This window comes from Psammomys obesus, unplaced genomic scaffold, assembly GCF_907164565.1.
Source record: "Psammomys obesus unplaced genomic scaffold, mPsaObe1.curated_primary_1811, whole genome shotgun sequence".
Classification (NCBI taxonomy): Eukaryota; Metazoa; Chordata; class Mammalia; order Rodentia; family Muridae; genus Psammomys; species Psammomys obesus.
In genome coordinates, this window is record NW_026595981.1 from 3,916,590 (window position 1) to 3,940,599 (window position 24,010).

The window sequence follows — 24,010 nt, forward strand, 5'->3', positions numbered from 1 at the left end:
AAAGCAGGTACCGGCGTTAAGGATGTGACGAAGGGACCTGGAAGGAGCTGAAGATCCCGGATGTTCTTCACTTAGGCCAGGGCTGGAAGGCAGGAAGGGGGTTGGCGGGCGGGGGGTGGGGCAAGCATGAGGCGGAGCTAGGGGCTGGACTGGCGCTTACAGCTGGGCCGAGGACTCCACCAAGCTGAGGTGCAACGGTGAACTCTGCGAGGTAGAGTCCTGTGGAAGAACTCGGCTGACAGCGATGTGGGTCAGAACGACACTAACGATTAAAAGATGGACTGAGGAAAAGACTGGCTGCAAAACTGACATTTGGGAAGAGAACCAGAGCAACGGTAAAGGGGCGGGGCAGTAGGAGGGGCGTGGCTTGGACGGGGCTCTGGAAGATTGCCTGCCTTGGCCTGCAGTCGCTGCCCAGGCGCAACTTTTGAGCTTTAGGCTGCAGCCGCTGGCCTAGGCGGCTGCCCCAGAAACACCAACTAGGCACGGCTAGAACCCCTGGCCCCTTGCTCATCCAGTGGGCAGGGGATGGGCGATCAGTTCCGTTGACCTTGAGGGTGGGAAAGTCTAAGGATTCCACAAGTGACATCATAATCATCTCCAAGAAGGGAGACATTTCCCAGGAAAGGACTCACTGCCCCTCTCTTGCACCCTCCTCTTTGTTTCCCCGCTTCTCCCCTCCTTACACCTCCTTTTTGCTGCTCAGGTGCCCATCCTCTGGGCTTCAAAGGAGGGGAGGGGTTTCGCAGAACAAGAAGGATCCTCTCTCTACAAATGAGCACCCTGCTACCTGTTCCAAAGAAGAGACGACAGGCGGTTTCCCTTCCTTTCAAGCACTTACCCGTCCTCATTCTGCTGCGGGAGCTCTGGACCTCTCTCTGGCTGCTCTCCTCTGTCTCTGTGGACAAAGGGGCAGACTGCCTTTCTAAATCCAGCCGTCTTTGATCCTTTCTGCTTTCCCTCCTAAACAGCTGATGCTGTCAATATCTATCAGGGGTATTAGTGGAAAATGAACAGGCTCCAACCCTTTAGGATTCAAGCTGAATAGGGAGGTTGTGGATCAGGATTAAGGAAAGTCAGAAGAGAGGAATTTAGCAATGTTGGGGATTAAAAGCAAGTGTTTTGGGGCATTACAACTGAATAGGGAGCTGAATCTCGTTTCAAGACTTGGCTTTGGAGCTTATGACATAGGGTGACCCTTAGCTTCTATGTAACTCCTTAGCCAGCAAAGCACACAGGCTTTTAGTTCTGCGTCTGCTATTGTCTTTCATTCTGGGAGCCAGCCAGCCACAGTGGCCCACATATTTAACCCTAGTACTCTAGCAGCAGGGACAGGCAGATCTCTGTGAAGTTAAGGGTAGCCTGGTCTACTATTGAGTTCTGGGCCTGCCAGGTCTACATAGTAAGACCATGTCTCAAAAAACAAACAAAACAACTTTCATTCTGAGCAGGTTGCTCCATCTCTCTGGGTCTGGGTCTCTTGATACAGACTTTTTTTTTTTTCTTTTGAGACAGGATTTCTGTGTGTAGCCCTAGCTGTCCCGGGACACACAGAGAGCTGAGCGCCTCGTCTCTGCCTCCTTGAGTGCTGGGACTAAAGGCGTGCACCACCATGCCCAGCCCTTGATATACAATTTAGAATCAAAATCAAAGTCATACATTAAAAGCACACTGTAGGGTCTACATTGTGAAAGTGTACATCCTGGGAGATTGTCTCCCCCATAAAAGCTCTCAGGAGGACTGAGGGCTGGAGTTACAGCATGAGCCCTGGATCTGATTCCCAGACAGCCCCAGTCAAGAGCAAAGGAGAAGAGGAGGGAGGGAAGGAGGGATTAGGAGGTGATGGGGGAGAGGGCTACAGCTGGGATACAAAGTAAAGTGTAATTAATAAAAATTAAAAAAAAAACCAGCCCCAGTCAAAATAAACAAAACTGAGCAGGGTGGCTCATGTCAGTCATTCCAGTACTTGGCAGGCTAATGACCATAAGTTGAAGGCCATCCTGGGCTACATGAGGAATTCCAGGGCAGCCTGTGGCTATGTGAAATGGTCACAAAAATAAGTATATAAACAGATGAAACACAGAACCTGGGATTTATGTATTCCAATAGGACATTGGATATATACAGCCAACCAACAATGACTGAGCAATTTTCATGGCTCTGTGCATCCAGAGGCAATGAAATACAGGTATTCTTTTTTTTTTTTTTTTAAATATTTTATTTATTTTGAATGCTCTATGTGCGTGTACATCTGCATGCCAGAAGAGGGTATAGATGGTTGTGAGCCACCATGTGGTTGCTGGGAATTGAACTCAGGACCTCTGGAAGAGCAGACAGAATTCTTAACCACTAAGCCATGTCTCCAGCCCCAGGTATTATTCTTAAGGAACTACAGAGTAAATACAGCTTCTGGAACTATGGCATCAGGTCAGCAGGCACATAAAGCATACAATTCCACTAGGACAGTACTGGTGTTTGTCTAGGGTCTTGCTATGTGTAGTCCAGGCTAGTCCCCCTACCTCTGCCTACCAAGTTTTGAGATTACAAATGTGTGTCGTGAGAACAGCAATTTCCCACTGTGCTGAGCAGGTACTGCTTGGAGGAGAGCAGCAGAAGAGAAAGAATGGCAAGAGGAGGGGCGAGAAGAACTGTCCATGAGAAGAATCCCCCTGTGGTCCCACCACACCCAGCTAAGTGTGGGTTGTAAGCCTGAAGGCTGCAGAGCAGGCCTTTAGTCCTGGCACTTTGAAGGCAGAGGCAGGCGGATCTCTGTGAGTTCAAGGCCAACTTGGTCTACAAAGTGGGTCCAAGACAATCAAGGAAAACAGAGAAAACCTGCCTCAAAACACTAAATAATAATAATAACAGTAACAACAACAGCATAAAGTCCACACTTCATTCTGAAGGAAGGATATAAGCCAGGCCTGGTGGCACATGCCTGTAATTCCAGCACATGGCAGGCAGGAGGAAAAGAAGTGTAGAAGACCAGTTGGATTCTACAAAACTCAACTTGAATGTATGGTAAGAACTGAAGAAAGGTAGAACCAGAGTCAGGGAGGTCAGGCAGGAAGATATAGCTGCATCCTAGGTCTGAGAGGATGGAGATTTAGCTTGGCATTACAGCACAAACCTTTAACTTCAGCACTCAGGGGCCAAAGGCAAGCAGTCCAGGCCAGCAGAGCTATACAGTGAGCCTCTTAACTCAAAAGCAACAAACAAACAAACAAAAAGATAACTGGGATCTAACCCAACACAAAGGAAGGTGCCGGGGTAGATATGGCAAGAAATGGCATGGATGTGGGAGAGGGTGACCCCTGATTTCCAGCTGGAATGTCTGCTGCTTTCTGGAAAGGACTGGCTACAAAGCACGCACAGACAGCAGGAGGACGGCAGGTGTGCATGGACTTATTTAAGATACTTTGGAGAAGCCAGATGATGGTGCCAAAGGCCTTTAATCCCAGCTCTCGGGAGGCAGAAGCAGGCAGATCTTTGAGTTTGAGGCCTATAGAGTGAGTTTCAGGACAGCCAGGACTACACAGAGAAACCCTGTGCTGAAAAACTAAAGACAGGGGCTGGAGAGCTGACTCAGAGGTTAAGAGCACTGGCTGCTCTTCCAGAGGTCCTGAGTTCAATTCCCAGCAACCACATGGTGGCTCCCAACCATCTATAATCTGGTGCCCTCTTCTGGCCTGCATGTGTACATGGTGACAGAACATTGTACACATAATAAATAAATAAATCTTTAAAAAAAAAAAAAAAAAAAAAGAAAGAAAAACCAAAGACAGGGGCCAGGCCCACACTTGTAATCCCAGCATGTGGGAGTCAGAGGCTGGCCTTGCTGTGAGTTCGAGGCTAGCCTGGTCTACAAAGCAAGTCCAAGACAGCCAAGGCTACACAGAGGAACTCTGTCTCGAGAGAGAGACAGGGAGACATTGGGAAATGTTCAGAGGATGTTATTGGCTGTACATACTCAGGAAGTGAATCTGCAGTTGAGCATGTGGTTCAGACAGCTTATCCAGCACGGCTGTGGTCCAGTCCCAGCATTGTAAAGCATCAGCAAAGCAGCAGAGGCTAGACTCAGGATGAGACTGTCTTTTGTTTCGTTCTGTGTTTTTGTTGTTGCTGTTTGCTTTGAGGTGGGGTTTCACCATGTAGTCAAGGCTGGCCTTGACTGTCCTGTGCAGCCCAGGTTGACTACCAGCTTCTTGATCGTCTTTGGCTCAACCTCCCCAGTGCTGGAATCACAGCTGTGTAACACCACACGTAAGCAGATTTATGTCATTTCATTGATGAAATGTTGAGACTGTGGAAATGCGTGTATTTTCCAAAGCTTGCGGAGGTTTTTTGAGCAGGTGACCACCAATTTAAGAGGTAAAGTAGATGAGAAGGGCAATATTAGAGACAAAAAGGCCAGGGCCAGGTGGGGTGGGCCATACAAGTGGAATTTGTCCTAAAAAGACAGACAAAAGCTACTCCAAGCTGAAAGGAGTGACAATCTATACAACAATCTATAGCCATCATTATGCTGACAGAGAAATAATTCAAAGCATTTCACTAAGACCAAGAATAAGACAAAAAGGAGTGTGATTTATCTCTCTACATATCCCTGGAACTAACTATGTAGATCAGGCTGGCCTTGAACTCCTGGAGATCTGCTTGCCTCCTGGGTTCTGGGATTAAGAGTGTGCACCACCACCACCACCGGGCTCCACTTTTTTTTTTTTTTTTAAGATTTATTTATTTTTATGTACATTGATGTGTTGCTTGTATGTGTGTTTGTGTGAAGGTGCGAGAACTTCTGGAACTGGGATTATAGACAGTTGTAAGCTGCCATGTGGATGCTGGAAATTGAACCAGGGCCTTCTTGAAGAGCAACGAGTGTTCTTAATCTCTGAGCCATCACTTGAAGTCTTAGCTAGAGCAATAAAACAAAAGAAGGAAATAAAAGGGACATAAATATGTATCGTTATTTGGAGAAATGACCCTATGCATAAGAGACAAGAAGGACCCCACCAGAAAACTTGCAGCAGAGCTGATACTGTCGATGAAGGAAATGCTGGCTACAAAATGAGTAGTAGCACATAAAGGTGCTTGCCACCATGCCTGATGGAGTTTGATCCCCAGTACCAACATGGTGGGAGGAGAGGGCAGATTCCTGCAGGGTGTCCTCTAACGTCCACATGCAGCCCACAAACATAGACTCATGGATTGGAAGAATTAATACTATGAAAATGACCACCTTATCAAAAGCAGTTACAAATTCAATGTGATCCAAATTAAAATTTCAGTGCTACTCTTCATAGAAATAGAACAAAATTCATATGGAAGAACAAAAAAACTGTAAAATGAACTTTTATTCGACAACTTCAGTTGCCTCTGAGGGTTACTGCCCCTGTCTGCTGACCCAGGCCCGGTCCCAAAAGCTCCCAGCCTCTGTGCAATCTGAGGCCTACAGTGTTTTCAGCCTCTGGACTTACTGCTGAATAAGCTCACCCTTTCTTGTTCTTTCTGAGCTCTTTATGGCTGGCTGGTTCAACTCAGCTGTTCTGGCTCAAATTTCTCTTCCAGCTAATTTATTCAATCTGGCTTTTCTCTTGGCCTCTGAACTGCTCTGTTTGGCCTCAAACCAACTCAAGCAATCTGCTTTAATCTCCTGGCTCCTCCTCATTCTCTAGCTCATTTAGTCTTCACCTGAGTTCTCCTCCTGCAACCTGTCTCTATTACTGTCCCAGTAAAAACTGTCTGCTCTCTCCATTGCCCCTTAAGTAGCTTCCCTTTTCTCTCTTCTTGTGAGAGTTGGGTATATCCTATTCCATCAAATCTTTCTCTGATTTGTCATCTTTTCTGCTGCTCAACTACACATCACTTTCAAACACAGGTGCTTCCTTCTACAACCTAACTTTACTTTCACTGTTTTGGGTTAAAGGCATGTACTCCTCCTCTAAGCTTTTCTTTACCTGGAACTTGCTCTATATCAGGCTGGCCTTGAACTCAGATCTGCTTGCCTCTGTCTCCTGGATTAAAGGTTTGTTTGTATTCCAGCCAGATCTCACAGACCTAGAAGGTCTTTGGATGTGATTTCTTACCAGAGCAGCCATGTTCTAAATTAAAATTTCTCTACAAAAAAACCTTAACAGCTAAAGCAATCCTGAGAAAAATTTGCTAGAGGTATCACCATGTCTGTTTTCAAGTTACATTTCAAAGCCATAGTAACAAAACAGCATAGGACTCATTCAGAAACATACACATAGATAAATGGAGTAGAATATAATAACCAAATATAAACCCATGCAGCTACAGCTACCTAATTTTGGACACAAATACACATCAGAGAATAGGCAGCCTCTCCAAGACAGCCTCTCTGAAAAGGCACTGGAATCCCTGGATAGCCACATGTAGAAGAATGAAGCTCCATCTTGACCTCTCACCCTGCATAAAACCATTTCCAAATGGATCAAAGACCTTCATAAAAGACCTTAACATAAGAAATTCTGGATGTGCTTGAATAAGGGAGCAGAGTTAAGGGTAAGGTGTAGGTAAGGATTTTCTGAAGGGGACAAAAGTCCATCTGTAAATGAGAACAACCATTGACAAACTGGATCTCATGGACGTAAAAAGCTTCTGTGTGGCAAACAAAATCAAGAGATAGCCTAAGAGTGGGAGAAGAAAACTTGGCTAGCAATGCATGTATCTAGAATATATAACATAAAAAGACTGAAGAGAGCAAGCCTGACATGGTGGTGCATGCCTTCAACCCCAACACTTGGTAGGCAGAGACAGGTAGATCTCTGAGTTCAAGGCCAACCTGGTCTACATAGTGAGTTCTAGGACAGCCAGGGGTACGTCCAAGACCCTGTCTTAAAACAAAAATAAAGGCTTTCATGGAAGTCCAAGGAGCAGTTTGCAAGTGAGTAACTGGCTGACAGTTAAGAGGAAAAGGCTGTGGCTGTGGCTGGCTACTGAGAAAGTTGCCTGCAGCCTTGCCCAGAGTAATTCTGATAAAGGACCAGACCATTGGAAAGAGGTGAGTCTGATCTCACTGAAGGTGGGGCTATAGCTCCCTTTATTAATGCCTAGGAGTTGGTTGGTGAATGAACAAACTTGACTTGGAAAGGAAAGGGGCATAAGCGTGTGGTAGAAAGTCTGAAGGAGGTTCCATCTGAAAATGTTCATAGTGGGGCTAGAGACAGCTCAGCGGGTAGGACACCAGCTGGTTTTCCAGAGGACCTTAGTGCCCACATGACAGCTCAGAACTCTCTATAACTCTAGTTCTAATGCCTTCTTCTGGCCTCCACAGACAATGCACACATGTGGTATACAGACATTCATACAGGCCAAACAACCATGCACATAAAAATAAACATTAACAAAAAGAAAAAGAAAGCCTGGCACAGTGGCACACCTTTAATCCCAGCACTCAGGGAGGCAGAGGCAGGTAGATCTCTTGTGAGTTGGAGGCCAGCCTGATTTACAAATCCAGAGTCCAGCACAGCCAAGGCTACATAGAGAAACACTGTCTTGAACCAGCACCACTCCCCCGCCCCGCTTAAAAAAAAAAAAATGTTTGTAGCCTGTCCCGTCATGGAGAAAAAGAGTAAAGAGGGAGGTGACATTCTTTTCAGTACACAGAGCACCATTTCCCCAGGCTGGAGATGCAGGGGAAGGCAGCCAGAGGGAGTGACTGACATTCTCTGCAGAGGGAACATCACTGAATCATGTTTTATTCATTTTTGAGACAGGGTCTCATAATGTAGCGCAGTCTACCTTGCAGCTTGGTATGTAGACCAGGCTGACCTTGAATTTACAGAGATTCCTTTGACTCTGCTTCCTGTGTGCTGGGAGGTACCAAATCTGGCTCCTTTGACGCATTTTAAGTACTCAGTGTGCTGCAGACAACAGAAGAGCTGACCGGCCTGACTGCTTAAGACCCCAGGCTCTCTTGTCTTTTTTTCCCTGGAGACAGGTTTCTGTGTGTAGCCCTGGCTGTCCTGGAACTCACTCTGTAGATCAGGCAGGCCTTCAACTCCGAGATCCACCTGCCTCTGCCTCCCGAGTGCTGGGACTGAATGCATGCACCACCACCACCCAGCTTTTTTTTTTTTTTTAAGAGTTATTTATTTACGTATATGACATCTGCATGACAGAAGAAGCATCAGATCCCATGAACATAGCCACCATGTGGTTGCTGGGACTTGAACCAGCCCTGCTACTCCTCCATCAATCTCCACCCCGCCAAGAGACAGTTTCTCTGTGTAGCCTTGGCTGTCCTCCAAGTCACAGAGATCTGCCTTGAATGGCATGTGCCACTTTTACAATTTTATTTTTTTTTATTAATTAGTTTATTTTGTATCCCAGCTGTAGCCCTCTCTCACTGACCCCCCCTCCAATCCCACCCTCCCACACATGCTGCTTTTTAAGACAAGGTTCTCATGTGACCCAGACTGTCCTCAAACTGGTATGTAGCCTAGGGTAACCTTGAACATGTGACTCTACCTCTAGGTGCTGGGATGACAGTTAAATTTCCTTTTCTTTTTAAAAATCTATTTTATGTGCATTAGTGTTTTGCCTGCATGTATGTGTGAGGGTGTCAGATCTTAGTGTTATAGTCAGTTGTGAGCTGCCAGGTGGGTGCTAGGAATTGAACCAGGGACCTTCAGAAGAGCGGTCAGTACTCTTAACTGCTAAGCCCCAAAGCTTCCTTTTCTAAGGAGGGGACTCCTCTAATTCCTACAAGGACAAAGCTAACCCTGTGGTATAGCTCAGTGGCAGAGTACTTGTTTAGCATGCCTGAGGCCATGGGTTCCACCCCTCCAAAAAGGTGGTCTGCCCAGGGCCACCCACCCTCTGAGCAGGCTCCACACACCTGGGACAAGTTCTGGCACTGTCTCCCTGCCTTATTACCCCAGTTTCCCGGAGCTCTAAGTGCGCCACAGTCTTCAACCCTACAGTCATGGCAGGTGCTGCCTGGCCCCTTCCATCGTTTTCATCACACTGCTGCCATGTGAAAGGCACACTCTGCCTTTCCCTTTGTCCCTCCCTCTGGAGGACACTGGTGACTTGCTTTTTAAATCCCCGTTTCCAGGACATAGCTGGGCCCAAGCCCCTGAGTTTCTTAGGAAATGTTTGGTGAATGAATGGCATGGGAGGTGGCTGCTGTCACTGCTGCCATTTTGTACTCTCTCAGATATAAGCAGGTTGCCCAGCTGGAAGAGAGGACGTGTGGCTGGTATAGAGTCCAGCGGTGATGGTGATATGTCTTCCTTCTCCTCTGAAGGTGGGTCCAAGGTACTTATGGCCCCTAGGGGTCTACATTACCCCGTATTTGTGAAAGCTAACACCTTGATGGAGGGAAGGGATCTTGATGGGATTACCCAGATACCCAGGGTCCAGTGAAATGGCTCAGTGCCTAGCAACCTAAGTTTGGCCCACAAGGTGGAGAGAACCCATCTGCCCCTTCCTTGTCTTCTACAATGTCAGAGAAGGCCTTTCCTTGAGGTCTTGATCATTCCTTTCCTTTGTAGAATGTTTTACAGTACCCAGCGATCTTGGAAACATGAACTGAGTCCCCCTGCATAATAACTATCACTGTCCCATTTTGTGGATAGGGAGGCTCAGAAAATGAAATTGTCTAGGGTTACTCTATTAAGTGAGAGAGCCAAGCCTCAGGCCTGAGTGACTCCTGGCTTAGTGCATACGCCTGTTATACCCTTTGCCTCAATTTAACAGTGTGGGAGGTGGGGGGAGGAGCCGGGATGAAAGTCCAAGGTCTTGCTGCACACATCTCCCTTCCCTCCCCTGGGGAGAAAGGACACAGAGAAAGTGGGTGAAGGGTATTGTGGGAATGCGGGAGCCTCAGTCTTACTGGAAAAAGGGGAGGAATGTAGGAGAGCCTCAGCCACACCACCACTGTCTTCTCTCCTATGCACTTTAATGGACATTTGGGCTTCCATACGCTTTCCTGGGTTAAATCCTGCTGCCTGCTGTCCTGCCCAGTTCTACCACTCCCAGGAGCTGGATAAAGGCATCCTCGTGGCCTCTTGGGGGTAGTCAAGCACAGCAGCCACTGCCTGGATGTGGAATGCATCGCTTCCTCCACAGCAGAGCTGCCCCTTATACCCAGGAACTTTCTGTATGGTCCCTCTGTGAGACTGGGGGCAGGAGGCAGGCCCTTTAGATGGGATTGAGAGGAATCAGGTTGCCTGGAGCCCTAGGTAGTGTCAGAGGTGAAGCACCCAGAGCCCCATGAGGAACCCATATAGCTCAGTAATAAGTGGGAACCTTCTTCAGCCTTTCCCACGCCTGGGAAAAGGGGCACAAGCAGGGGCAGGTAGTTCAGCATTCTGCGGCTCTGAGAGGAGAATGTGATGTTTAGAAAGACTTACTTGTGTGAGTGTGGAGCCGTGGCATACATGTGGAGGCCCGTGGACAACTTGCAGCGGTCAGTTCTCTCCTTTCATCTTCACCTGCTACGCCATCTAGTCCAGGACTAGATTGATTAATAAAGAGCAGGAAAAGTAAAGAGAGGGCTGGGCACAGCGGGACATGCCTGTAATCCCAGCACTCAGGGAGGCAGAGGCAGGTGGATCTGAGTTAAGAGGGCAGCCTGGTCTACAGAGTCCAGGACAGCCACCAAGGCTACACAGAGAAACCCTGTCTTTGTCTTGAAAAACCAACTACCAGCCTCAGGTCCAAGAAAAAAAAAAAAAGCACAGAGTGAAGAAAGGTTTCAGGAGGCAGAAAGGGGCTTGGAGGAAAAAGGAAGTGGACACAGAGCCAGTACAGGTAAGGAGTATGCAGCAGTGGCCTAACCACACCCCAGACTCAGGTCGCCAACACCTCCCCCACCCCATGCCATTCAGCTGGAGTACAGCGGAGGTTATGCAGTGAGGCCTCCTGGGCCTGTGCAGGTGCCAGAACTGAGGCCATGGTTGTGGGCTTGTCTGCTAGACAGGTGGGCCATGGCCATTTCCTACCAGGCACACTGTGGAGTGTGGTGGCTGGTTAACTACCAGCAGCTGACGAGAGCAGTGGTTGGTGGAGGGCTCGGGGCAGAGGACCCCACAGGAAAGCAGAAGTGACAAGTATTAGGAGAATAGCTTGAGAAGATCTTCTACACCTCACATGTGGCATTATTTTTCTCTAAGAGTCCAAGACAGCATCCTGTAGTGGGAAAGGGGCCAGGGCAGGGCAGGGCAGGGCAGGGCTATGAAGTGACTACTCACTGGCCTGTCATCACCTCTGATGACAGTCGGTGATAGGAATCTGGTGAAGCTTTCAGCCTGAGGCTCCGCTGCCTCCAAATGACCCAGACCCCTCTTTCTTCAGGTGACAGATGTTGCTGGAAACACCAGCAGTGTGCGGGGCACATCATCCACCCCTTCTCGGACTGTGGCCATCACAACCGGCAGATACACACCATCAGCCCCTGCGACTGTGAATTTAGGTGAGGGCCCCCTTCATGGGGACCCATTCCCTTCAGGTTTCCCTCTTCATCTCTGGCCTGGTGCTGCCAGCCTAGCCCCAGCTTTTAATCCCTGCTCTGCTCCAAGAACAAGGAATGGGGAGATCTCTTGGCAGCCTGGGCCAAGCCCAGAAGCACCTGGCTGTCCCTCTGGGCCCCTGGGGAGTCATGGAGGTATGGGAGCCAAGCTGAGAGTCTGGTGTGTGGCAGGCTGAAGGACTGCTCAGAGAAGACAAAAAATGGCAGCTCCCGAGATGTAGGCCCGACCTGCTCCAGAGATGAGGGCTCAAACTGCTTCAACATCATCCATGCCCCTTGCTTTGAACTCATCCCAGAGGAGGAGGAGTGTGTGGACCGGATCTGGTACAGCTGGTGAGTGTCGGCTGGCAAATGGGGATGAACTCCAGGGTACCCTGCTTCAGCTCCATCCATTTCCTCCTGTCCCTTCTTCCCAGGTGCGAAAGCTACAAGCCCATCTCTGTGGCAGTAATCCACCATCCCATCTACCCTGACTGTAGAGCAAATGACCTAAATGAGGATGAGGATTATGAAGAGACCCTGCTTCCCACCCCAACTCAGCTGTGTCCTGTACCTACTAACCCAGACATCAGGTCTGTAGCCACACCTCCTAACCAAGACACCGGGTCAGTCTCTGGGGTCCCCGACTCAGCAGCGCCCATCACCATCTGGCGTTCTGAGAGCCCCACAAAGTGTCATGAGAGCAAGGTCATCCAGAAGATAAAGAAAAAGGAGAAAGAGAAAGAAAAAGAAAAAAAGAAAGAGAAGGACAAGGAGGATGAGATGGTGGATGAGAAGGTAGAGGTGAAGAAAAAAACCAAGAAGGGCAAGTTAATTAAGAAGAAATGCCCAGTGAAGTCAGAGTCTTCCCCTCCAGACCTGAGCACATCACTGAGCCCAAGAGATCTAGCCAGGACATCAGAATCCAGCCCTGAAAGCAGGGAAGAGCTGGGGAGCGAGGACAGTTATGATCGGGTTAAAGAGGGGCCCTCCAGTGAAGAGATTGTAGAGGCATCATCATCGCCCAGGAAGAGAGAGAAGAGCACTGCCAAAAAGAGTGGGACAAAGACCTTACAAACACGGAAAATAACCAAGAGAAAATCTCCCCCAGCATTCAACCCCAATCTCAGTTGAGGCCTGGGCAACCAGAGTTAAATAAATCAAGCCTGTAACTGACCGCTACTGCTACTGTCTCTCTCTCCAGCAGGGCCTCTTTATGGGGGAAGGTGGCTCTGGGCCTGCTAGAGCCAAGGGGCTGCAGGGACTCTCAAAGGGCACACCTGCGTTCAAGGGGGAAGTCTATGTCTATGGGAAGTTAGGTAGGGAGAGAACACCACTGAGGACCCGCTGGGAGAGCCCATCTGGGGAGGGCTGGGAGGTCAGCGCTGTCAAATCCAGTCTGCGGTGGGCAGCACTATGCAGCGCTACTACACTAAACTGAACCTGCCACTCACTCGCCTGCGTCTCCATCCTAAGTGGCCCCAAGGGAAGGGCTGTGGCACCATGGAGGACATGGTCTTCCCAGAGGGTGTAGTCTCAGTCTTTCTCCACCCTTGCAGCAGACCCGTTATGCTGGAGAATATAAAGAGAAGGTCCAGTAGAAGGCCAGGCCTTTCCCACCAATACAAAGAATGAAGAAAAGTAGGTACAAGCTCAAATGAGGCAGCAGTAGCAACCCAAGCAGAGACAAAGAAGGACAGGCTTACTCTCCCACACTGAATCACTGTGAGATGAAGCCTGTGTGAAGGACAGGTAGACATACAGAATAAAAAAGGCTGTGGAAGGAACCGATGCCAGCAGGCTGGCTGATACTAAGCCAGGAAGGAAAAGGGGTGGGAAACAGCCTCTTTCCCATGGCCTGTATGTCTGAGAGTGAGGAGGTGAAGGGGACCCATTGTGGGCCAGGAACTGACTTGCTTATAGGTTGTCAGAAACCAAGACTCAGCTGGGAAACAAAGTTGTCTGCCGTGGCTCCCAGATTTACTTTTCTCCACTGTGTGGGGAGATGAGAACAACATGGAGTTTAGTGGCTGAAGGTTGCTAAGCCCTGGTCCAGACCTGGCTCAAGATTTCATATTGTCTTGCCTGTGTTACTGTCTCTTTTTCAGTCAGGGCAGCCAAAAGATAAAAGACGCTGCTGGACAGATGGCCCAGCAGTTAAGAGCACTTACTGCTCTTGTAAAATACCTGAGTTCCCAAACTCATCTTCAGGGGCTCATAGCCACTTTTATCATTCCAGTTTCAAGGGGTCGAAGCCCTCTTTTGGTCTTCTGTGCACACATCCACACATGCACTTACATAATTAAAAACAAGCCCAGGGGTGGTGGCACACGCCTTTAATCCCAGCACTAGGGAGGTAGAGGCAGGCAGATCTGAGTTCCAGGCCAGCCTGGTCTGTAGAGTGAGTTCCAGGACACTGGAACTCCAGGGTTACGGAGACACCCAATAAAACCCTTAAGTGCAGGTATGTGTCATTTCTCTAATCCCAGCATTCAGGAGGCAGAAGCAGGACTGATGTTAAGTCCAAGGCTAGCCTGGGCTAAAGATTCCACTGCAACACAGCCAACAAAAGATGTAAGAAGCCAACACAGGGTCATGGGGCTAAGAGCAGGCAGGGAGGTGAGCCCAGGCAATCTGAATCCTGGCCTCTCTGGTGGATAATGAGAGGAAGTTTTTGGAGTTCCAGACTCAGAGCATGGAGCTGGAGAGAGGCCTTGGCAAGTGCTCTGTAGAAACACTGTTTATTCAAATGACAGGCGGGAACCAGGTGGCAACAGGTGGATGAGGGTAGGCAGGCTAGGGTAGGCAGGTCAGCACTGCTCCTTATGTCCCCCACAGTCCTGCTTTGACAGCCACCAAGCTATTGAGGTCAGGCCAGAAACACTTTCCCTCCTCTCCCTCCTGCCTCAAACTGAATAAATAGCATTGGTCTCCCCACAAGGGCTGGGGACATGTACAGATGAACTTCATGCCTCATTACAGCCTGTCAGGTGAGGGCAGAAACTCAAAATGGCGACAGGAAGGTTACAGACTGCTCCGCTTCCATTCTCCTCCCTTCTGCTACATTCCTCTCCAAGCCTGCTCCCAGGAGAGGTGGCTGGCACAGATCTGGAGCGGGAGAACTGCTGCTTGAACACACCAGCTCACAAGGCCATCCATCCTGCCACCCATCCAGGCTGACCACTAAAGAGAATGTCATTTCACGCCACTTTATGGACAAAAAAAGAGGGGCAGGGAGTGAGGCTGTGGGTGGCCAGGCCTCTCGGAGCCTCAGGTAACCAGAGTCCGATGAACAGGGCCCCTACCGATCCATCTCATCCAGGAGTGGGGTCGCATCGCCAGCAATGGACATGGGGGTGCTTTCAATCATGGGGCTGGGAGAAGGTCGAGGGGTCAGCCGCTGTTTCTGTTTCCGTCGTTCTGCCTCTTTCTCCTGTAGCCACTGCTCAGCCATTTTGCCCCAATCGATGGCTGCATGGCTGTTGGACCTAGAACAGAAAGGAAGAGCCTTAGAGACGAGGATTCTTCTGGGATTTGGGAGAAGGAAGCCTTCCCAGCAGTTACTGGTGAGAGATCATCCTCACAGAAAGGAAACAGCCCTCCTGTCACTCTTTCATTCTTCCCCAGAAGCCAATGCCCACGGGAACATTATACAGACTACCTGCTCCTACCAGTAACCTGCCTGTGCTATGCCACTAGCCATGTACTTACTTTGGCTGCTGTTGCCGCTGTCGGGAGCTGGAGGAAGGCTGGGGCTGGGCCTGGGTAGACTGTGGGGTAGTGCTGGCCTGGAGCTGGTGGTACTGTGGGGTGGTAATGGGCTGGCTCGGGGTTGTGTAGGAGTAGCTGGGGGTCATTAGTGGTGTGGCCACTGGCTGCTGGGCTGGTGTTGGGAACACCTGAAGAGGGGCGAACAGAGAAACAGGTTATGTTGTGGATGTGCTTCCCTTCACTGTGAGCCTCTGCTAAGCCGTGAGAGCTGACTCTGAACAGCTCTTTCCAGCTGACACACCTGGAAGCAGTATGTACAGTAGAGGGAACTAGGGAATATAGCACTAGCATACAGTTACCCACCAATCTTCAACACCCTACGTGGCTTGAGGGTTCCAAATATCCCACAGGGCTCTGTGTAAAGGCTGTCCCCCAACCTCCACCTTTTTTGGTTTTTCGAGACAGTTTTCTCTGTGTAGCCCTGGCTGTTCTGGAACTCACTCTATAGCCCAGGCTGGCCTCAAACTCAAGAGATCTGCTTGACTCTGCCTCCCAAGTGCTGGGATTAAAGAGCCACCACCTGGATGCCAGGCCCTTTCTTATTCCCTCCCCTGTCAAATGTGCTGGTGATTAAGGAACATCTGATACAGATGGTTCCTAGGCTCAAGCATATGATGCTCCTGGTGATGGGCATGGCCAGAGGTATCTGTAGGATCTGGGTCTGTATAGAGGTGCTCCCTCTCCTTCTGAAAACACATACATGGTAGGCGCTGCTGCCTCCTCCACTGCCACCGTAGCCATACTGGCTGGATGCCCACTGGGCTGGGGTAGCATTTGGGTTCTGTCCTTGGCCTGTTACAGCAGCAATGGCACTGAACATCTGCGAAGTCATGTTCTGAGGCAAGGCATTCACAGCTCGTGTCAGATCTGTTAACACAGATGTCAATGTCAGTGGTTTGAATCTCTTTAGTTCCCTGCTGCCCTAAAAAGTCTCAGCCCCAAGCACACTACCTGCAAGATTGATGTTAGCTGGAGTAGCATTGATAGAAGCAGGGGTTCGTGTCCTGCTGCTGCTACTGGGAGTGATACCTGTAAGAAATAAACGCAGTCAGTTATGTTTCTCAAGAAAATTACTTTTGGCTTCCTAGTTCAAGAGTCTGAAGACGAAAAAGAGGGGGGAGAAGTTGCACAGGCCAGTGGATGGAGAACCTCCCTACTGCTAAGAGGCTGGACCAGCGGTGAGGCAGCTAAGATGATTACCAACGTCACCTACTAAGACAGGACCTGTGTCCTCAGCACAGATTAAAGTCAGGGAACAGCACAGCTTACCTGGTACAGGATCCTGATAGTGATCCTTAAACCACCTGAAGAGTCCATTCACAGTTGGGAAGATCTGGCCCCGGTACCGGAATCCTTCAGGAGTCACTGTCACATATTCTATCCTGAGATTTTATAAGTAACAAGTATTAGATACTGACGGCTATGTACTGGTAGTTTTATGTCAACTTGACAGAAACTACAGTCATCAGAAAGGAGGGAACCTCAAATGAGAAAATAAGACCAGGGCTGGAGAGATGGCTCAGAGGTTCAGAGCACTGTCTGCTCTTCCAGAGTTCAATTCCCAGCAACCACATGGTGGCTCCCAACCATCTATAATGAAATCTGGTGTCCTCTTCTGGCATTCAGGTGTACATGCAGGCAGAATACTATAAAAATAAATAAATAAATAAATCTTAAAGAAAAGAAAAACTACTTAAAAAAAAAAAAAAAAAAAAAGAAGACGACCAGGCTGTAGCCAAGCCTGAAGGACATTTCTTTTAATTAGTGGGGTGGGGCCACCCCTGGGCTGGTGGTCCTGAGTTCTATAATAGAAGAAAGCAGACTGAACAAGCCGTGAGGAGCAAGCCAGGAAGCTGCATTCCTCTGTGGCTTCTGAATCAGCTCTTGCCTCCAGGTTTCTATCCTGCTTCAGTTCCTATTCTGACCTTCTTTAATGATGAATTATGATTCAAAAGTCTAAGCCAAATGAACCCTTTCTTCTCCAGGTTGCTTTGGTCATGATGTTTCATCACAGCAATAGCAACCTCAAGTAAGACACACTTGGGGCCACTGTGAGAAAATGACCAAATAAATATAAACCATGTACATTAGCCATAATGAGTGCTGGAGGAGGAGAGGACATGGGGATGCAGATGACAGAGCACAGTCAAGGCTAAGGAGGCCGTGGCCTTGTGTGCTGAGCACAGGCTGCCAGAGGAAGCCTGCTAGAGGCAGACTGGAGATGGGATGCCTTCACTGAAGACAGAGTGCTGCAGATGATAATGAGACCAAGGTTATAGGACACCAGGTAGGAAGAGGCCTCCCTGGGCAGCTCCAGATGGCAGAAAGAATTCTTTGGCAGTCTAGGAGGTAGTTAGCCTGCCTTCATTCAATATTCTGAGAGCAGCAGAGTGGCTAAGAGGATGGGCCTTAGCTTCCTACCTGGTTCTAGTTTTAGGTAAGTAAGTTCTGTGAATTCTGCACCTGTGTGACTGCACCAAGCACAACAGTCTCTAAGCCCCAAGGGCAGTCACAAGGAATCATGGAGCAAGTACACAGAGCAATCACCATTTAACACAGTGCTGTGCTCATTCAAGGAGAGCCAAAAACAGCGGAGAGACAGTGCTAAGCACAGTGAAGTCTTCCCTATACTCAGCCAAAACTTGCTTCTTAAATCTCCACACAGGGATGCATGTTGGGGAGTCAGTGCTCCCTTCTTCGGGAAAACACAGTGTTTAACCTATTGTTTCAGGTTCCCACCTCCTCAGGTAATCTTCAAGAGACATTTCCAGGGCCCTGGCTACCAATCTCTGGAAGGCACTGATGTGGCAGGAAAGGAACATCAGGAGTATGATGTTTCAGGTGCCATGTGTGGTCCAAGTCCCCTGAGTCCCATCCAATGGTCCAAGCTATGCATCACATGTAGCCAGTACAGAGAGAGAGCACACATGTGTACTTTTCTGCAAGGGGAGAATCGCTGGTGCCACGGCAGGGAAGGCAGGCATGATCATTGAACTGTGCAACCGACCTAAGCGAAACATCCTAAGGAAACTGGCCACTGCTGCAGGCTCAGGGTGAGCTAGAAGAGTACAGGAAAAGGAATAAATGCCTCAGAAAAAGCAGCCTGCCAATCAAACATGGAAGGGAACAGAGTAGGAGACACCTCCACCTCACCCACCACGCAGGAGGGCACAAGAGAGCCACCATGTGCTGATAATTCTGGAAAGGTGGAAGAACGAGCAGAAAGGCTGGGCCAGTATGATACCTTTGTCTTCTCCCACCACTGCAGTGCCTGGGAGAGGTAGGGAAGGGGACTCTTCTAGTGTTGATGAAGGCACGTTTCTAGGCAATTCTTTGCTTTTATCTCTACCAGGAATGTCCACCCTCTGACACTGTGACACAACACCCATTTACAAAAGTTCTTGCTGGCAAACAACACAATCAACTTACATAAGGAAAAGAAAAAAAAAAAAAAGAAGCAAAACCAAACCACAAAAAAATTGTCATGAAGCCCATGCTTCCGTGTTGGGCCACAGCCTGGACATGCATGCAACACGACCCTCTTTCCTACCTCCAACCACCAGAGAGGCATGTGTGCACCCCGAGGAGCGGCATCTCTGCACCAGTGCTCACCTGGGTTTACCCCGGGGCTGGTATCCCAGGAGGAACTTGCCAGGCAGTTCCTTGCAGGCACAGATGAAGTAAGGGATGAAGGTGGGCTTCTCCTTCTTAGTTTTGATGAGCAACTCCTCTAATTTCTGGGGGTAGAAAGAGGGGACAGGGTGGGATGGTAGCATGCTTGGTACACAACGTCTGCCACACACACACACACACACACACACACACGATTCCTTCACCACTGAGTCCCCAGCACTCAATGGAAAGTGTCCACCCTTGAGAGCCTGGAAGGTGTCCAAGGCCTCAGGCTCACCTTTCGGTCCCCACCACTACAGTCCTGGTAATACTTGTGGTTTAGCAGATCTCGAGCAAAGGAAGCCATGGGTTGGACATAGCGGGCCACAATCTCATCCAAGTCTTCAAATTCCTGTAGGAAGAACATTAAGGCCTCATGTGTCACAGTCTGACCTAAGACTATCAAACCCACCCTGATGAGACAAGACAGTAAGGGCTGACATCCTGATCCTGTTGAACCTCCCAATGAAAAGTTCCCTCAACTATCTACTGGTTTGATTAACTCCCAGACACTGGCTCTAGCATAAAATCCTTATGAACTAACTGTAATGCTCCCCTCCTATTTCAGAACAGGGAACTTCAGATTTCTCCTTTCTGAAGATAAATAAGAGACCTCATAGATGCGATTTTCTCCCCTTCGTCAAGAATTTTCTTGAGGCAATTTTAAAATTTGAAAGACAGGGAAAATAAAGCTACCTCACCTTGTTGCTCCGCATAACAAAAACACGTATGTGTACAAGTTACTGTCAAGTGAAAGCAAATACAAGGATGTGTTTAGGCGTGGCACCCACCTCACTGTTGATCCACAGAGTGGCTCCCAGGCTGAAGGCATTTTCCTTGCCCTCCTCTCGCACATCCACATGCTGGTAGATGCCATCGCTGACTTTCCAGGTCACTGTCAAGTGGTTTTCACCCTTGCTGCTGGGTCGAATGATAACATCCCCTTGATCCATGGTCTCCATCATCTTTTCTGCTTGCTTGAAATTTATGTTATGGAAAGATGGGTGTGCAATCACTCGCTTGATGTATGCTGAAGAGGTCAGGAGAGAGACCAAGTGACAGGTTAGGAACTGGTAGCAACAGAACAGTCAGGGATAGCTCATGACCCTCCACTGGACTCAGACACTGTCACACCTTCTGGGCTTGGATTCTCTGATGTGAATGTGGTTTTAGCCTCAGTTCTTAGGCTGTTAAAAGAAATGAAGTTTAGCAGAATGTATGCTAGGAGGCCTCACTTCCAGTCCCGTTCATGCCTGCCTTTCATGCCTGTAGGCCTCAGTGTCTGAAACTGGACACCCACCCTCTGGCACCAATGCACACTAAGTCTGCAGCCCAGGTCCCTGGGTATAAGCTGTATTCAGGGGCAAGGCCTTCTGCTAGGCACTCACTGGTCCGCTGCTGCTTTCGTTTCATGTCTTCTTCCTGCTTGTGGTCTGCGGCTTCTGCATCAAAATCATAGTAGGTGTCCTTGGGCAGTTTCCACTCATTGTTCCTGTCCATGAGGTCTGAAGTCCGGCAGGTCAGGTCTGCACTGAACTTTTCAATATCAATCTTCATGATACGGCAGTGAACGGTCATCCCCACCTAGATCCACATAACATGTGAGCTGGAAGGGACAAAAACTATCTAGCCCAAGGCTTTACTTCACATAAAAAAAAAAAAAACAAAAACAGCAAAGTCCAGATAGAGGACTTGCCCAAAGCCAGCCACCAAATGGCAGAGTAGGAGTTTGGGGGTGGGTAGTGTATCCTGTACCAATGCTTCCTACTCTTAGCTGGAAAACTGGAGTATCATAACAGGTACTCCTCCCACATTTTTATCTTAAGTTCATGTCCTTTTCTGAAAAGAAGCAAGGTAACAGCTGTTTTTGGCATCTTTCCTGACTTAGCCCTTCCCTGAAAATGTTGGCTGAAGGCATTCTGTTTAAATCCTGTTGAAAAGCCTGCCTTCATTATTAAGAATGTCTCCCCCCCCCCGGCGGTAGTGGTAGTGTATACCAGCACTTGGGAAGCAGAGGCAGAGAGGCAGAGGCAGGTGGATCACTTGAGTTCTAAGCCAGCTCGTCTATCTACAGAGTAAGTTCCAGGAAAGCCAGGGCTACACAAGAGACCCTGTCTCAAAACAAAAAACAAACAAACAAACAAACCCAAAACCCAACATTATCTTTCTGAACCCTACACCCACCGCTCTCCCAGACTCATACAAAGTGTGTGGTCGAGTGAAAACGGACCCCACAGGCTCATATGTTTACATGCTTAGTCTTCAGTTGGTGAACTGCTTGGAAGAATTGGGGAGATGGCCTTGTTGAAGGAGGTATGCTGTGGGGATTGGCTTGAAGCTTCAAAAGCCCAGGCCAGGCACAGTGTCCTTTGCCTACTGCCTATAGACCAGGATGTAGAAACTCAGCTACTGCTCTAGAACCATGACTGTTTGCTTCCCACCATGATGATCATGGACTAACCTAAAATTATAAGTAAGCCTCCAATTAAACATTTTCTCTTATAAGTTGTCTTTGTCATGGTGTCTCTTCATAGCAACTGAACAGTAACTAAGACACAGAGTACCAGGAAAATCTGGACCCAGCCATAGCACTGATTGGGTGATCCTGAGGCATTTAGATTTCTCTAGCAGCAAACAGGCAACAGCTGGAGAGGTGGCCCAATTACTACATACAAAGAGGTATGGCATATATCTGGTAATTTTAGCACTTAGAAGGTAGAGGTAGGGAGATCAGAAGTTCAAGGTCATCCTCAGTTACTTCATACTGAGTGTAAGGCTAGGTTAGGTTACAAGAGACTCTACCTTTGAAAACAAAGAAAGTATTTTCTTCTCATAAAGTTGAAGGATTAGAGACAACATAGTGCAAGCCTGGAGATCTGAGTTTTTTTTTTTTTTTTTAAGATTTATTATTATTATTATTATTATTTTTTTTTTTAAAGAGTGTTTTGTCTGCATGTATACATCTGCACATCACAAGAAGGCATAGGGTTCCATGAAACTACAGCTATAGATAGTTGAAGGCTGCCACGTGGGTGCTGGGAACTGAATTCAGAACAGCCAGTTTGAGCACCCAGTGTTCTTAACCACTGAGGCATTTCTCCAGTACCCAGAGAATGGAATTTGATCCTTGGAACCCACATAAAAAGTCAGATGAAGTGTATCATCAAAACTGAGACAGAACTGGATAGAGCAGTGTATGCCTTTAACCCCAGCACTTGGGAAACAGAGGTAGGTGAACCTTTATATGCTCTACATAGCAAGTTACAGCTAGGACTACAAAACAACCCCCCCCCCCAGCCCAAGCCGATAACCCTAGGTAGAGAGAATCAACTCTGAAAAAGAACTCTCTGACACCCTCTCTCCCCCACAACATGTGGACACACACTCATTGAGTGTTCATCTGGAGCCCAAATGACAGGAGGAAATGACAGGATAGAAAGGACCTGGAAGATTTACTGCCAGCCTCTTTTGGCTGCCAGGCCTCCTATGTGGCCCTGTTCAGAAGTGAAGCCCAGAGGTAGTCTATGTACTGAGCTATGCCACACAGCCTTTGAAATCTCCTGAGCAACACTGCCCAACGGGGAAAGCAGGCAGAGGTCTCTTGTTTGTGATGTTGGACCTCACTTCCTGCCATGTGCAGAAATGACAGCTTCCCACACAGTAAGAAATCCTGTCCCAAAGGGCTGGGAACCAGCAGAAACTGCTTTACAAAGGCAGTAGACAAAAGCCACTACTCATTCAGATGCTCTCACCCGCTTCTTCCAGTTATAAATCCTCCCCTCCTCTCACCAGCAGCAGTCACTGGGAACAGAGCCTAACTCCTGTGGGTGGCTCAGAGTTGGAAAGCCCGACTAGGGCAGCTGCCAAGTGCACTGCTCCTTAGGCTGGCACCCACCTACCTTCACTCGTTCCTCTGGTCGCTTCACCACCTTGTCACTGAGGAATTTGGTAGGGATGAAGCCAGTGACACCGTTGTCTAGTCGTGTTTTCACACCAATGGCCTGGCCAGGACATGAACCACTGTCAAAGTGGTTCCAGACCTGAAGAAGAGAGAGGAAACTGACTGTTAAGATTCGGGAGCTCATGTGTTCAGCAAAAGAGTAAGCAGAGGGTTTGCAGAGATGGCTCAGTGGTTAAGAGTATTTATTGTTCTTATGAGAACCTGGGTTCAATTCCCAGAATCCACAAAAGGTCAATGCCCTCTTCTGACCTCTGAGGGCACCAAGTACACTGCATGGTGTGCATAGACACATATAGACAAGATATTCACACCTAAAAGAAAGTGAATATGTCTTAAAAAAAAAAAAAAAGTAAAAATAGCCAGGGAGCCAGGAAGATGACTCAGTGGGGAAAGGCTCTTGCCACAAGTTTCATCCCTGGGATACACATGGTAGGAGAAGGGAACCCACAAGGTATTTCTAGTCTCCTATACACTATGGTGTGTACACACACAAACCAAACACACACAAACCAAAGAAGGAGTATCCAAGGCTGCTGTAATTTACTGTACCACTTGGCACTGGTCTGGAAACACAATATGCTATCCACCAAGGGAGAGCGTTAACATCTAGAGCTTCTTGATTTGACGCTTGGCACTAAAGACCATTAGACAAACCTCTTACGCTTAACTGACTTTCCAACCCCACCATGGCCCCTTTTATTCTGCCATAGTTATCTATGCAGGAATTTGCTACAATAGGCCTAATAAGTGAAAAAACAGAAAATGCTAGGTGGCTTTAGAAAAAAAAAATGATATGGGCTGGAAAGATGGCTCAGTAGTTAAGAGCACTGGCTAGTCTTCAAAGGACTTGGGTTCAACTCCCAGCACCATTATGGCAGCTCACAACTGTTGTAATTCCAGTTCCAGGAGCTCTGACACCCTCACACAGACATACATGAAGGCAAAACACCAATGCACATTAATTAAAATTAAAAACAAAACAAAAACGGGATAGTCAGGCAAGACAGTGCATGCCATTAATCTCAGCACTAAGGAGGCAGAGCTAGACATATCTCTATTAGTTCAAGGCCAGCCTGGTCTACATTATGAGTTCCAGGACAGCCTGGGGTACATAATGAGCCCTTGTC

General features: G+C 48.3%; 2 protein-coding genes across 7 annotated transcripts in view; one reads left to right on the forward strand and one right to left on the reverse strand.

The window, feature by feature from the left end:
- Window positions 1-136: 136 nt before the first annotated feature.
- Window positions 137-12,656, forward strand: Proca1 (protein interacting with cyclin A1). 5 transcript variants are annotated; one of them, XM_055619845.1, is made up of 6 exons: window positions 282-335; window positions 4,185-4,263; window positions 9,185-9,274; window positions 11,326-11,443; window positions 11,672-11,833; window positions 11,917-12,656. In XM_055619845.1, exons 3-6 carry the CDS (start codon window positions 9,253-9,255, stop codon window positions 12,611-12,613), a joined length of 999 nt encoding a protein of 332 aa, XP_055475820.1. In that variant the 5' UTR covers window positions 282-335; window positions 4,185-4,263; window positions 9,185-9,252; the 3' UTR covers window positions 12,614-12,656. The 5 variants fall into 5 exon arrangements, with proteins under 5 accessions (XP_055475817.1, XP_055475818.1, XP_055475820.1 ...); XM_055619844.1 differs by having other exon boundaries at window positions 297-335; window positions 4,137-4,263; XM_055619841.1 differs by lacking the exon at window positions 282-335 and adding an exon at window positions 388-2,188 and having other exon boundaries at window positions 4,137-4,263.
- Window positions 12,657-14,204: 1,548 nt separating this feature from the next.
- The window catches only part of Supt6h (SPT6 homolog, histone chaperone and transcription elongation factor), a 43,361-nt gene continuing 33,555 nt past the window's right edge, over window positions 14,205-24,010 (reverse strand). For both annotated transcript variants that reach the window (XM_055619847.1, XM_055619848.1), the window contains 10 exons: window positions 22,822-22,962; window positions 20,311-20,506; window positions 19,714-19,952; window positions 19,161-19,274; window positions 18,863-18,987; window positions 16,520-16,632; window positions 16,202-16,279; window positions 15,951-16,117; window positions 15,191-15,378; window positions 14,205-14,967 (listed from right to left, as the gene is read on the reverse strand). In XM_055619847.1, the coding sequence (XP_055475822.1) occupies window positions 14,781-14,967; window positions 15,191-15,378; window positions 15,951-16,117; window positions 16,202-16,279; window positions 16,520-16,632; window positions 18,863-18,987; window positions 19,161-19,274; window positions 19,714-19,952; window positions 20,311-20,506; window positions 22,822-22,962 (1,548 nt within the window). In that variant the 3' untranslated portion in view covers window positions 14,205-14,780. The remainder of the gene's footprint in view (window positions 14,968-15,190; window positions 15,379-15,950; window positions 16,118-16,201; window positions 16,280-16,519; window positions 16,633-18,862; window positions 18,988-19,160; window positions 19,275-19,713; window positions 19,953-20,310; window positions 20,507-22,821; window positions 22,963-24,010) is intronic.

Coding starts and splice junctions, on each gene's coding strand:
- Proca1 (XM_055619841.1), top strand. CDS start 2,096: ATGTATTCCAATAGGACATTGGATATATACAGCCAACCAACAATGACT. Junction 2,189..4,136: donor CCAGAGGCAATGAAATACAG/GTATTCTTTTTT, acceptor GTTTGCTTTGAG/GTGGGGTTTCACCATGTAGT. Junction 11,834..11,916: donor GACCGGATCTGGTACAGCTG/GTGAGTGTCGGC, acceptor CCTTCTTCCCAG/GTGCGAAAGCTACAAGCCCA.